The 14,310-nt window shown below is 41.5% G+C and overlaps 1 protein-coding gene across 5 annotated transcripts in view; it reads left to right on the top strand.

The window, feature by feature from the left end:
• CCSER2 (coiled-coil serine rich protein 2) overlaps window positions 1–14,310 on the top strand; it is a 51,907-nt gene that overhangs the window by 20,938 nt on the left and 16,659 nt on the right. For all 5 annotated transcript variants that reach the window (XM_032231545.1, XM_032231544.1, XM_032231547.1 and 2 more), the window contains 6 exons: window positions 914–1,004; window positions 3,051–3,213; window positions 4,209–4,398; window positions 10,035–10,118; window positions 11,277–11,363; window positions 12,157–12,255. In XM_032231545.1, the coding sequence (XP_032087436.1) occupies window positions 914–1,004; window positions 3,051–3,213; window positions 4,209–4,398; window positions 10,035–10,118; window positions 11,277–11,363; window positions 12,157–12,255 (714 nt within the window). The remainder of the gene's footprint in view (window positions 1–913; window positions 1,005–3,050; window positions 3,214–4,208; window positions 4,399–10,034; window positions 10,119–11,276; window positions 11,364–12,156; window positions 12,256–14,310) is intronic.

Below are 14,310 nucleotides of genomic sequence, written 5' to 3'. Positions count from 1 at the left end.
ATCTCGGCTAGGTTTATGATTTTCAATGTCCATTCTTGGATAGTAGGCAAATCTTCCTTCTTCCAGTATTGCGCCACCAACAATCTAGCTGCAGTTATTAAGTGCAAAATCAAATTAATCTCTACAGCTGTACAATCAGTAATTATACCTAACAAAAATAACGGGGGGGGGGGGTAAACTTTATCCTTTTTTAAAGAACATTTTGCATAATCCACCATATTTTTATCCAAAATGCCTTAACCTTTTTGCAAGTCCACCATATATGAAAATATGTAACGTCCACAGAATCACATCTCCAGCATTTAGATTGTAAATTCGGATACATAGAAGCCAACTTTTTAGGATCTAAATGCCATCTATAAAACATCTGATAAAAGTTTTCTCTCAAGTTTTGGGCTTGTGTAAATTTTACATTTCTTACCGAAATCCTTTCCCATGTATCCAACATTATTGGTTCTTCAATATTTTGAGACCACTTTATCATACAATCTTTAACTAATTCTGTTTCCGAGTCCATCTCTATTAATACATTATATAATCTCTTTATATGAATTGGACTTTGATTTCTTAAATTATGTTTTATTGTTTACAAGTTTCTATAAGTTAATGCTGAAATGGGTGTGATTTTTCCTCCTTGTATTTTATGCTGGCCTATGGCCGAAATAAAGATCTGTTTTACCTGAATACTTAGCACATATTTGAAGAGGCCTGGGGGTGAACTATTTCTTTTCACTTCAATAATAGCTGTGCTGGATAGTTGGAAGCTTCTCTGATCATTGACAGTGATAAAGTTATATTCTGTAGTTGCAGAAACATCAATAAAGAGTTTCTTTCAACCTGCATGTGTGTTAGTCGGATTTAGAGAAAAACAGTCCAGTGGGCTTAGCTTGAAGCCATTTCTCATTCCTTGCAGGATATCTTGAACAACCTTGAGTCCTGTGATCTTGAAGATGATGATCTTATGCTTGATGTCGACTTGCCTGAGGACACACCCTGCGATAATGGTTAGTGAAAGGATCCTTCTGAAGTGTCCGGAGTCTGCATTGCTGTTGCTACTTTGATCTCATTTTTTATTTCTATAAAGCCAAGAGAATCAACAACTTACAGTTACAACTTACAATTTCATCCCGTGAAATCTCTAGGACACCAAGGCTGTGCATATATGGAGGCATTTATCTCAGGATACATCAGGGCTATCCAACCTTGGCAACTTTTAGGATTTGTGGATATCTCTGGAGATTCTCAGTCATCCAGGTCATGGTTGTCCCAAAGGAGTTTTTTCAAGAGGCAACTGGACTTTTTGATTTTTTTCTTTAAAGACGTTTCACTTCTCATCCAAGCAGCTTCTTTAGAAGAAGAAGCTTATTGGATGAGATTTGTGGACTTTAACTCCCAGAATTCACAAAGGTGGCAGAGGAATTCTGGAAGGTGAAGCCTACTGTACAAGTCTTAAAGTTGCCAAAATTGGACACCCCTGCCATACAATTTCATTTTACGCTCAAGGAACGCAATGAATAATATCCCCACTGTTTTGATTTTCTGACGTTTCTTAACAGAGCAATACTTTTGAAACTGTGTTTGCACAGAAGCCCATTCAGAGGTTTCTCCGCTTCTGTTTCTGTCTCGTTTTTAGAGCTAGCATTTTCAGCTAAGACTTTTTTTTTAATTAGTTCTTACTGATGCTTTTAGTATAATAGGGCTAAAATGACAGTGTATCCTTTTGTTTAAAAAAAACCCACACCAAAATCAACTAGCTAGATAAGTACACAGAAAACCTTTCTGAAGTCTGGAAATCAAGTAACCAAAGCTCTTATGTTTACATCCAGAGCAGAGTAATTAGAATTCCAATGAAGGTTAGGAAAAATCCAAAGAGAGCCAGAGTTGACTGTGGGTGTAGGACGGGTTTCTTTTTTACTGGATGCATTCAAGTCTTGCTTTAATGTGGGTTTCAGAAAACAAGGGATTCAGTGGCTGCTTTCAACTCCCAATATTGTGTGATTCATGAATTCAGCAGTTAACTACATCTTGCCCGAAGGCTGATTGACCCCAGCAAGTGCTAAAGTAATTCGTAGCTTTATAACTTTCTGACTCCCTTTTGGAGTCTGTGATGGAACTTGCCCTCTATTTATAGCAATTGTTCTGTGGCAAGAAGTATGCAACTCGGGAGGACGGGAGTTGTAAGTCACAGGGTCAAACTGGGCTGCTTTCCCAAGTCTACGCAAGCAGGGAACGGTCAGGAAGGAAGGCCTGTTTGTCCCTGTCTTCTGCAAAACTATATGAGTAGGCAGCCGAGCAACAGCTAGGAAAAGGGCCACGCAGCCAAGGCTGAGCCATGAGGAGAAAAACAGTTTTAGGTAAGTGGGAAGCTGAACGGGTTCCTTCAAACTTTTCTTCCCCGGCTGCACTTCTTGGTGCCTTGTTTGGCGTTTTAAGATTTCCAAACAATTGCCTCACCCGGTTGTCAGAAACCAGACTGTTCTTTCAGGAGGCACTGACAGATATGGTTTTGTTTTCCCAGAAGTTTCATATTGCATGGTAAAAAGAGTGTTCTGAAACCTTTCCTTAATTAATAAAACTCTCCAAAGATCATGTTTCATCATCGATTATGTAAGTGTAGGGGAAAATCCTTGTCAAAAATAAAGCATGTTTTTGTCTGCTTTAAGTTGTGTTTGGAGAGATAGCAAAGGAACGGCTTGATTCTTTATTCCTCAGGCAGCTAAAGAAAGAATTTAAATTATTGAACTGCAGTAGCAGCTTTACTATACTGGAAGTCAGTAAATTTCAGCACAATTAGTTTCGTATTTCTGTCGTTTGATGTGTTGTAGAGAAGAAAACTTGCGTTTTATATTTACATCTTGCCTCTGATCATTATCATGTTGTGAAATAAAATTTCCTTTTCTATGCCCAGACCTAATTTATGTGCAATTCCTTGAATTCATGATGGCCAACTGTGAGTTAATTAAGAGTGCCATGTGATACCTGTTTTGGTTTTCATGTTGATACCAGTTTTGCTTAACTCAACGTTGCTCTGTTTTCTTCTGTTGATACAGAGGAATATGACAATATGAACCGTTATGACCGACCAGACAGAAATATTCGACAGCAGAAAGCAGAGGGACTCTGGAAGAGAACCCCCCAGAGGTGGAATACTCAGGATCATTATCATCTTAGTCCCACAGAGCACTATTCCCACATCCGAAATGATCTCAACAGGTGTGATTCTCTGAGGAGGAAAAGGTTGGGGTTTGGGATCACTCCAGTGGCCGTTAATCATTAGAGGTTTTTCTCCCAGAGTTAAAAAATCTGCAGTTGGACACAGGGATTCTTAGAAAGAAAAGAGAGCAGTCCAGAGAATTGTCAAATGTCCCTAACTCAGGCCACTTGAGCTTGAAATGTCTGTTTTCTATTCCTGATGGGCTACTTTCATCTTTAATATGAAAAGATTTCAAACTCAGGGCAAAATAGTTGAAATGAGGCTGTTTCTCACTGAAAGCTTCCCCGAAGTGATTGTGACCTTGTTGAAGGTGATATGTTCACCTTCACATTTGATATATACGGGTAATAGCTAAAACAAAAATGAGTTTCTTTCTGTGGGAGTGAGTTATATTGTATAATTTATCAATCAATGAACACTAATATTTTAAGATTGCACTTAATGTCAGACGTGCCTACTTCAAAATTCAAGAAATGAAACCCCCAACTCCATAGTTTTAGAGAAAAGGTATTGTTACTGAATATGAAGTGAAAGTGCCGAAAGTAAAGCAACATCTGAAACGAAAGGCGCGAAATTATACATATCAAAATCCTCCCCATACTCTTGTGAAGATAACCGGATGGCCTACAAGGCATAGAGCAAGAATAACCATATTAAAAGCAAAACCACAGAACAGATGTCACAGAATAAATAAAAACCGTACATGTATTTTTCAGTGCCTGGGAAAACAGGGCTTGATCTGAGGGTGAAATACCAGGGACACCAGTGCAAGCTAAACTCTTGAGGAAAACCCTTGAAAGTTGGAAAGCCACCATAAAGGAGATTCTCCACTGGCCCAGCCAAACAGTTTTTCTGGCAGGGATTCAGAACATCTGATCTTGAGCAACTAGATAGAACACTGCGTTGCTCTTAAGTCAATTACAGACCTTCACTTCTCCTGTGGAGACTTAGTAAACAAAGGCTGAATACTAACATCCTCCAAACTTTGCTTCAGGAGTTGCAACTATGTCGATTCTCCCCCTGTCAATCATCTCGAAGGCTATGGGGCATCAGGATTGTACCCACCACTGAGGAGTTTCCCAGCAAATACTGTGGTATTGGATGAAATGACCCTTCGGCATATGGTTCAAGACTGCACAGCGGTGAAAACCCAACTCTTAAAAATGAAAAGAATACTCCATCAGGTGAGTGAGGAGAAAAGGTAACATGTCATTTACTTTTTCTATTATGAAACTAAATATTTAATATTTAAAGACGCTGAAGTTGGCTGCTGAAATAGTAATAAGCCCTAATGTCCTGGATTGTAGCATCTTGATTGGAAATCTCTTGTTTTGGGTGTGAAAGGCGCTGTCATTGAGCAATATTATAGCTGTTTTGAGCACGTTTTGGAAGTGTATTAAGTGTACAAGCACTGTTGTGTACAGTACAAAACATTCTGTTACAAGCTTCATCCCTGTGCCCCGAAGATGTCTAATTTGCATTTCAGGTTTGGAAATGTTTTGAACATCCCTACCTTCTAGTAGTAGTAGTAGTAGTAGTAGTAGTAGCAGCAGCAGCAGCAGCAGCAGCAGCAGCAGCAGCAGCTGTAGTAATAGTAAATATTTCCTTTCCTGCAGGATATTGGGGGGTGGGGGGGAGAGAGTGAATGGTCATCTTGTCTGAGGAATGTCTTTTCCCAAACGCTGGGAATTGGGTTTTCAGGTTCATGGATGTTGCAGTGGGTGGGGGTTTGACAACCACAGTATCTCTTTGAATAGCAAGCATTTTTAATTGATTAAAATTCAAAATTTTAATTCCGTTCTGCTTGAGATTCAGCTGGCTGGGGAATTCGGGAAGTTGAAGTCCGCAGATGTTTGTTATGGCCCGCCAGAGGCCAGTGGAGCTGGCAGCAGATTCAGGCAGTGAAGAGGTTGGGGAGGAACATGGGCCAGTCCTGGAGTCTGGGGAAGGCTCTGATGAGGGCTCTGCGTCGGAGGCAGAGAGAGGGCCAGAGTCGTATACCAGTTATCAACTACCTTCGGAGTCAGAGGTCAGTGGGGCAGATGAACAGCCTGGAGCCTGTTCCCGATGTGCACATGCACAGAGCTGCCAGGAGAAGAGAACAGTTAAGGAACAAGGGCCAACTCGGGAGTGAAGGCACAGGTGGATGGTGAAAGGCCCATAGGGAATAAAGAGGAGCCAAAAGGGAGTGGAGTTTGCAGGAGACAATTAGTTTGCTTCATTGGTGTGAAGATTTGTTCAACTCCTTGCTCAGTATTTTCTTGTACAGCGTTGCGTTTGAAAGATATCAGCCTGGCAGCTCTCCAAGCCTGATAATATCCGTGGTTGTAAATTTATCCTTGAAAGACCATTTGCCGGGACTTTGCTGGTAGTGAATTAGAGGAATTCACATTATTTGAATAAAAAGGATTTTTGTTGAGGCAAGGAGTCTGCTTGGTGATTTGGTAAAGCCTTGGTCAGAATAGTGTTAAGTTGCCATGGTTGAACAGCCCTGACCTAAAGCCAGCCAGTGTGATTGTCCTCTCTTTGCAAAGTAGCTGTGAAAGGGAGCATTCTTATTCCTCACAGTCACAAATGCTTTTGGAAAATAGGATTAAAGTATCATAGCAATAGAAATCTGTTGGGTTCCTCCAGAGCTAATGTTGTCACTTGCTGATTATGCTAATTGGAGTTGGAACATAAACTTATGAAATCATTCTTGACTCACATTGTAGCCCAAGCCAGGGAAAGGAATGTGGCCTGTTACCAACAGGTTGTGATGTCAGCAATGATGCCATCTGTCTGAATACCAAAGCTCAGCCTTTGTGCTTCCAAATGCAGCTTCCCTAGACCAAATTCCAGAAGACTGCTCCTTCCAGTTACTGCAGAAAATACACGAATAATTAAATATCAACCTGATAGAGGAAAAATAAAAATCAGTGAAATGAGTTGCCGTCAATACCACAGGTATTTAAACAGTAGGGGGCAGTTTTAAAACTACCCTTTTTAAAACACAGTTGTTTCATCTTTGCAAACTGTTTTTCATACCGATTGAGAAGCTGGTTTTCTCTTGCTAAAATAAAAGAATAAAGGTTTTCTCCACATTGGCTTATTGGGCTAAGAGCTGATCATCTACTCAAGGCCAAGAGCCTTTTAGTAAGCAGTGACTTCCAGAGCTGCTTTTTGTAGACACCAAGACAAAGGCCTTGTTCCAGGCCCGCCCTGGTGTTTTCCTCCCTGGGAGAATGTTGAAGAGATTTCCTCTCTTTTTTTTAAAGTTCTATTTTAGAATGTTTGTGTGTTGTTCTTACTCAGTCACTAAGTTGTATCCCAATGCTCGTGATCGTATGGATCAGTGCCTCCCCCCGCCCCCAATCCTCCATTCAATTCCTCAAAGTTCCAATTTATTAAGAGAGCCATGTTGGCACATCTGAGAAAACCCAAATCTGAGAGTTTACCGGTTTTCCCCACACAGTTGAAAGTTCAAGATCCTGCCCCACATACCCACAAGTCCATCCCATGGTCCAATCTTCAACTGCCATGCTGGCAATTCCACCCATCCAATTCCGGTCAGGTGCAGAGACAAAGGATGACCTTGGCTTTCTAGAAAGAATGTTGTTATGGCTTCATAGCATCTAACTCCGTACGATCCCCCTCCCTCCCATTTTCCCACAATATAAAATGAATCGTAGAAAATGTGGCAGGCCTGAAACCTAAAAAGAAAAGATAGCTTGCAGGTCTGAAACTCACATTTTTTATTTTTTATTTTTTAGATTTTATTTAGCATTTATAGGCCGCCCTTTTCCCTGAGGGGACTCAGGGCGGCTTACAATAATAAGGGAAGGGGAGTGAAAGACAAAATACAGAAAAAAAAACGTGAAATAACTAAAAAGTACTAAAACACAACATTCACTCAGCATTCGGGAGGGGCAGAAGAGTTTATCCCCAGGCCTGACGGGCTAGCCAGATCTTGAGGGCTGTACGGAAGGCCTGGACTGTGGTCAGGGTACGAATCTCCACGGGGAGATTGTTCCATAGCGTCGGAGCAGCAACTGAGAAGGCTCTCCTCCGGGTGGTCGCCTGTCGGCACTGACTGGCGGATGGAATACGGAGGAGGCCCGCTCTATGCGATCTGATGGGACGCAGGGAGATTATTGGCAGGAGGCAATATTCACTGCTAATCACTTCACCATTTCATCTTCTGCCTCCCCCTTCACCTTTCGCTTCATTTGTGTACATGTTGCTTGAAAATGGGCAGAAAAACAATCCCCTGCTTCCAACCATTGTGTTTTTAAAAGCCATGGGACTTCAAAACAGATGAGGAGCCACAACTTAATCCCTTCTAGATCTAAACTCACCCCAGATGGCCTCATCTTTTGTTTTGTTTGCAACACTACTTTTACTTATTTCTCTGCCTTTTCTGATTCCTTAATAAAAGTATTCAGTCAGAAATTGTACGGATGTATCCCCACCCCACCCATGCCAAAGTTCAAGCTTCTTCTTCTGTTGTTGTTGCCCAGTATTTTAGACCAAAAACAAAGCATAGCTTTTTCCAAGCTTTTCATAGACCTGGTAGGCCGCAGAAAAGGAAGAAGGTTTGTTGTTTTGGTCATTAGGACAATGGAAGGAGCGGATGCCCGAGAGGGCAGGGCGAAGCTGAATTTTCTTCATGGCCGTGCCTCGGCACTGCTTTCTCAAGAAGAAGAAGAGAGGCCTTAGTGGGCTTCAGCTTTTGGAGTGGAGGGTCCCTCAGGAAAGAGAGACAAGCAAAGGGAGATTAAGCAGTAGAGCAGTGCAAGGAGGCTGGGGGGGCTTCCTGGAGAATTCAGCCAGCGAAGTTGAGGAATTCAGGACAGAACAGTTTCAGAAACCTCAAAAGGAGCAGATCCTCCAGAGGCCAGGTTAGAGAGGCTATTTGTTGCAAAGGTTATGAAAGTGAGCCCCATAGCAGGTAACTTAGACAAGGCTTTAAGCCAGGAGTGTCCAATTTTAGCAACTTTTAAGACCTGTGGACTTCAACTCCCAGAAATCCCCAGCCAGCAAAGCTTTCGCGCCTAATTAGCCAGATTCAGCTTTTTGTCAGATGCTACTTCATTTAATAATCAGGAAAGAAACCACTCAACTCCATTTGCTTGGGATTAAGTGTACTTTTACTAATTACAAATGAAAAGTAGCGTAGCAAAGCTGAATCTGGTTAATTAGGCGTGAAAGCAAAGAATATGTATAGTTCAATCCCCTCCCCTTGGCACCCCAGTCCACAGTCCAATCATAATTCACCCAACTGTCAGGTGGGAGATATCTTCAAAAAACATCACCAGGATGGAATGCTGGACAGTTGGCCTCGGCAGGAAACTCCCTTCCTCCGCATGCGCAATGAGATGGTCAGACCAGCGTCTAGAATCTTCCTCCAGCACATAATGATTCCCTTCCCAAATACCATGCCCCCACAATGGCAGCCGAAGCAGCAGCAAAGCAGAGGCTGACATCAATTCAGTATTTGCTCTCTACCACAAAGAAGAGGGGTGTCTGTGTGTCAAATTATTCTCCAAAGCACCAGAGAGCAGGACAAGAGACAACGGTTGGAAACTGATCAAAAAGAGAAGCAACCTGGAGTTAAGGAGAAACTTCCTAACAGTGAGAACAATTAACCAGTTGAATGGCTTGTCTTCAGAGGATATGGGTGCTCCATCACTGGAGGTTTTTAAGAAGACAAGTCACTTCTCTGAGATGGTCCGTGATGCCGAACTGTGATAGGTCCATGATGTCCGTGACACATCGGAGCCCTGTCGGCGGGCACGTGAGCTGTTGCCAAGCTCATGCATGTGTGCCTCCCGCTGTCCAGCTGATTTTCAGGTCTCTGCCACGCATGCGGGAGACGCACGTGCATATGTGCAGGGTGGTTGGTAACAGCACATACACACACGCCCCGATTTTGGTTCCAGGAGGCTTCAAGGAGGCCTACTAGGCCCAAAATGGGGCACGGTGTGTGTGTGTGTGTGTGTGTTGCATGCATGGGGCAAGGGAAACATGAGGGATCATGTGTGCATGTGCTATCGTGCATGCAATTTAGTCACGTGACGAGAAAAGGGTTAGCTGTCACTGGTACAGGCTCTCCTGCTTGAGCAAGAGGCTGGAATAGATGACCTCTCAAGTCCTTCCAGCTCTATTCTATTAGCCCATCTAGCAAAAGCCAAAGTGTGGGAATGGCTGCAGTTAATGTTCCTTGCAGTAACCCTTGAAGGCCCAGAAGAGGGATTTCATGCTAGCTGTGGGTATAAAAAAGCCCAGGAGAAGTAACGGCATCTGGGAATAATGCCAAGCTAAATCAGCCAACCAGAAACGACCCCCACTGATGGCAGCAAGCCGCAGGGGTTGTGAGGATGCACTCTCCTCCAGGCTGCCTCCAAATTGACAAGGTCTTGAAATAGGCTGCTTTATTTCATTGCTTTGGTCAGCAGAGGGGAGAGAAAATGCAATTCTTGCAAGGATATCAAAGGCCATTACAGAAACTCTGGCCAGTTGTGTTAAATTGTGGATTCCTATTGCTTTTTTTTTGTTGGTTGGCTTGTTTTGTAGTTTGGACTTACTGTAGGATCTGTCCCTCATGGGAGAATTTGGGAAAAGAAGGCGGCCGATAAAGGTTTCTCTGATTTTAGTTGAAAAAAACATGAAATTCCTGGGTCATTCTTCATGGAAATATCCGTTTACTCTCTCTCCTTTTGTTTATGGTAGTTGTTCCAACTAGGGTTTAAGATTTTTTAAGCCTTAATTTCCCAAGTCTGGATATCTTCATAAGATTTAGATGCCCAAAACAACAACAAAAAATGTTGCTCTTTTGCAGAACGATGAAAACATGTCACTACACAACATCACACCCCCAGTGCCATCAAGTCCAGAAGAGCTGGATCCTGAACCAACGTATAAGGTAATTGGAGATGAGTCGATAGAATGGAATTGTCCATGATATGGAAGCAGTTTGATTCCACACCAGACAAACTACAGATATAGAGTCTAATATCTGTTCTAAACTATTTATAAGTCTTACTTAAATAATTCCAAGCTGCATGTTTTTTCTCAGGGCTGGGATGCTTGTACTACCATCTTAAGTCCCTAAAATAGATTAGGCACTTAAATAAAGTAAATTTTAAAAGGAGCCACGCAGAGATGAAGAATTTAAGGCAATAACGTAGAACAGGAACAGAGACTAATTAAAATAAATGGGCACACAAAATTATTTAAAATATATAATGCAACCGACCTCTCTAATTAATACTTTTAAACATGTGAAAGTGGGAGAAATGAAACCACCAGAAGGCCTTTAAAAGTTAGATTCAAATGTGAATATAAAAAAACATCACAAACAACTAATTCAATAGACTTGAGTGGGGAAAATGTCCAATTATTTGATTAATAATAAAACTGTAATGTCTGAGCTATGATCTAAATGAAGATTGTACGTAGGCAGTCCCTAACTTATGTAATATTCCATTTTGGAAAGTATTGCATAATCCAGTTTTGCAGAATAAATTGAGTTACGCTTCCTACATTTTTGGATGTTCTGTGTAAATGATCATATTTAATGTGTAATAGATATGGCATCCACAAAAATGGCATAACTTTATTTTTATGTAAGTTTGGTAATATATGGACTGCCTGAATGATGGTAGCACTGGCAGAATGTTCACTACACATAGCAGTTATTTTGTGAAGGCAAGTATCAGAAAAGTAATAAGGTTTCGAGTCTTTTTAACATTTTTTCTCCTCCTAAACAAATGCCTGTGTCTGAGTACAAAACTATACATATCTGTCTTAGGCAAATGTTATTTATTTATTGAATGTATTCACCGATGTGATTGCTGAGGTCTCCCAGCGAGATGGATGGAAAACAAATTTAATAAATAAGAGAAATATGAGGGTATAGCTACCGATAATACCTGCAATTTGTATCATTCTTAAACATTTGGTAATGTGAAATCCATTATTCAGACTTGGTTTCAAAGCCATACTTTTTCCTTCCGCAGCAGATAATTAGACATTATAATATTTCTCAAAACACATTAGTACCTTATTTAATTTATGCCAGATTGACGAATTACTGAGCGAGATCACACGGCTGAATGACGATTTAAAAAAGAAAGACGAGACCATCCAGGAGCTTGAACGTCGACTTGTAAGTAATCATGCCGCTTATGAAAAGAAATGTGATCATAATAATGGTAGAAAACGGTTGTGCTCCTGAGCTACATGAAGGTTTTGGGAAACAAGCACTTACCAGATTTTTCGCTCTATAAGACACTTTCCTCCCCAAAGTGTGTGGAAATGTCTGTGCGCCTATGCAGCAAATATGGACGACAGGCAGCAGCGGTGAACGGTGGCAATGATCCCCATTGCCTGGAACAGCTGATTGGCGGTATTCCGGGAGGCTCATCCAACTGCCGATCAGCTGCTCAGCAGTGAAAGATCCTGCCTTCCCCAGCGGAGGCAGCAGACACAGAGGAGGCAGCAATGGCCAGCCAGTCCACTGATTGGTGTGGCTACAGGAGGCCGGAATCTAGTCATTGCTCAGCTGACTGGGGGTGGGCACAATGAAGCGGAGCCCTGATGAGCTACATGCTGGGTCGTGATAACATGCTGAAGCTGACCAGCTGTTTGCTGCAAGGACGCTAGCCAGATGAATACCAGACGGATGCTGGGAGGCAGATTTTCTTTTTTTTTTCTTGTTTTCCTCCTCTAAACCTAGGTGTGTCTTATCGTCAGGAGCGTCTTATGGAGCAAAAATACGGTAAATTTTCTCTCGGGAAGGCTGTGTGGTGTTTTTGGTCTACTCTTAGTGGACCTGTTTAATTTGAATTTGTATCTGCACTGCCTCTTGACTGAAACTGGCTCTGGATCCCCCTGTGAGGTAGCCTCTTTGTGGCTGTTCTTGCTCCTCACCGAGTTTTCTCTCTTCCCTCTGCATGAAGGCTGTTAGGTGTGGCTGCCACAAAGCCAGCAAGGTGCCTGAAGCGACCACGTGCGGCTTTGCTGACAAATTCACCCAAACCTCCTGGAGAAGAAATGCGGTGAGTCATTTACTGCTTGCATAAAGATGCTTCCTTACGCTCTATATATTTTCTTGGTGTTTTACTTTCAGTTGCATTATTCGGTATCATACCTCAATATAGAGGTAGCCCTCGACTTAAAACCATTCATTTAGGGACTGTTCAAAGATCAAAAAGTGACCTGTGGCCTCACACTTGTGGCCATTGCAGCATCCCCATGGCCACATGATCAGAATGAGGGCACGTGGCCATTGGCCTGTATTTAAGATGGTTGTAGTGTCCCTGGATCATACGATTGCTGTGTGTGACCTCAACTGGTTTCTGAGGTCACAAATGGTGTCACAGTCAGTGGGAGAAGCCAGATTTGCTTAACGGTTGTCTAATATGCCCAACCATTCCAGGGATTCACTTGGCAAAAACCCTGTAAAGTTGGATGTGATTCAATTAACAACCACCTTGCTTAGACATGGACATTCTGATTGTGGTCGTAAGTCGACAACTATCCACAGTCCATCATTGCTCCAATGCAGGGGTGTCGAAGTCAAGGCCTGGGGGCTGGATCCGGCCTACTGGGACAGCCTGGAAATATCAAAGAACCAACCTGCAGTGCCTCTGCTGGTTTTTAGTTGGCAGAGTGCCCGCTGGAGGCCCGGAAGGCCGAAAACAGGCCGTGCGGGGGCCTGTTTTCAGCCCGGCATCAGCCAGGAGAGTATTGCCGGAGGCCATGAAGGACAAAAACGGGGGGGGGGGGGGCATTTTGGCCGGTAGGGTGCTGCAGGAGGTTTCTGTCCCATCTCCCCCCCCCCGCCACGCCCCCCTGCCAGCCCACGGAGAAGAACTACAGTGCTGATCCGGCTGTCAGAAGAAATCCAGTTTGACACCCCTGCTCCAATGTGTACACTTTATAATGACATTTTCACTATCACTTCTTTTTTTTATAATCTTTATTAAAAACATTTATAGTCTTTAAGGCTTAGAATTCTAGACTTGCCTCATTCTTCATATTTTAGGTACGCATTCAAAAAGCGGCTATTATATCTCCTAGATTCACTAATACTGGATTTCGTGGATTAATCTACATGGCAAATAGCGGAAAAAATGATCTCGGGAAAAACTGGAGGCAATTCTGAATATACCTCATAACAAAGTCAGATTTAACACACTTTTTTGTAATGGGAACATACATTTCTTTGACAACATTAATTTCTTGACCCTTTGAAAATCACTACTTCTAGTATTAAGTTTCCTTTGCAGTTCTGGAATTAAAAAAAAACCAACTATATTATGCTATAAAGTCTTACCCCAGTTTTAATTTTTAGTAATTGCACTTTTATGTAAGATATAGACAATCTATAAAGTGCACATAGAGATAATTTACTGAAGATTTAAATGAAGTGGATATTACATAAAATGCCAGGATAGCAAATTTCAGTAAGTCAAACACAATGCTATTTTTTTTAATTAAAACATAATGCATACAGTACGTTGAAAGTTAGATTTTTTTACAAACGAATATTCTTTTTGTAGTCACCTTGGGGATTTCTTTTTTTTTTTTCTTGTTGCTTTTGCGAATTAGAAAAGCTCATTTTTGTACTTGAAGATTTTTAGAGGGATTGGAACAGTTGGTTTACATCACAGAATCACTGAAAACATAGTTCAACCCTAAACCTTTCCATAAAAAAAATGAATTAATATTTCAGATCAGCTTGAAAAGCCATCAAGGATTTTTTTTTCTCCTCAGACTCGTAGCTTTTAACCATCCTTGTATTTGTGCATTCTTCCTTTTTTGCCAGAAAATAAATGAAAGAGGGCAGCAAGATATCATAGTCTATTTTTTTTCCAAATAGATAAAATAAAAACATGAAAATGTATATAGCCAGATATTTTCATTTCATTTTTATTTATTTATTAATTATCTTTATGTAATGACATAAACCAATGACTACACCTGGAGATTTATACAAAAGGTAGACTCCAGCAAAAAAAGAATCAATATGCTTCTGAGTATTGTTTTAAATATATTAAATACATATATCTAATTCCTGAAGTAGAAGTAAATAATGTGTATTTAATTTT

Source organism: Thamnophis elegans, chromosome 15 (genome assembly GCF_009769535.1).
Source record: "Thamnophis elegans isolate rThaEle1 chromosome 15, rThaEle1.pri, whole genome shotgun sequence".
Taxonomy (NCBI): domain Eukaryota; kingdom Metazoa; phylum Chordata; class Lepidosauria; order Squamata; family Colubridae; genus Thamnophis; species Thamnophis elegans.
Note: the sequence above shows the minus strand (reverse complement) of the source record. Positions and strands in the feature narration are given on the sequence as shown.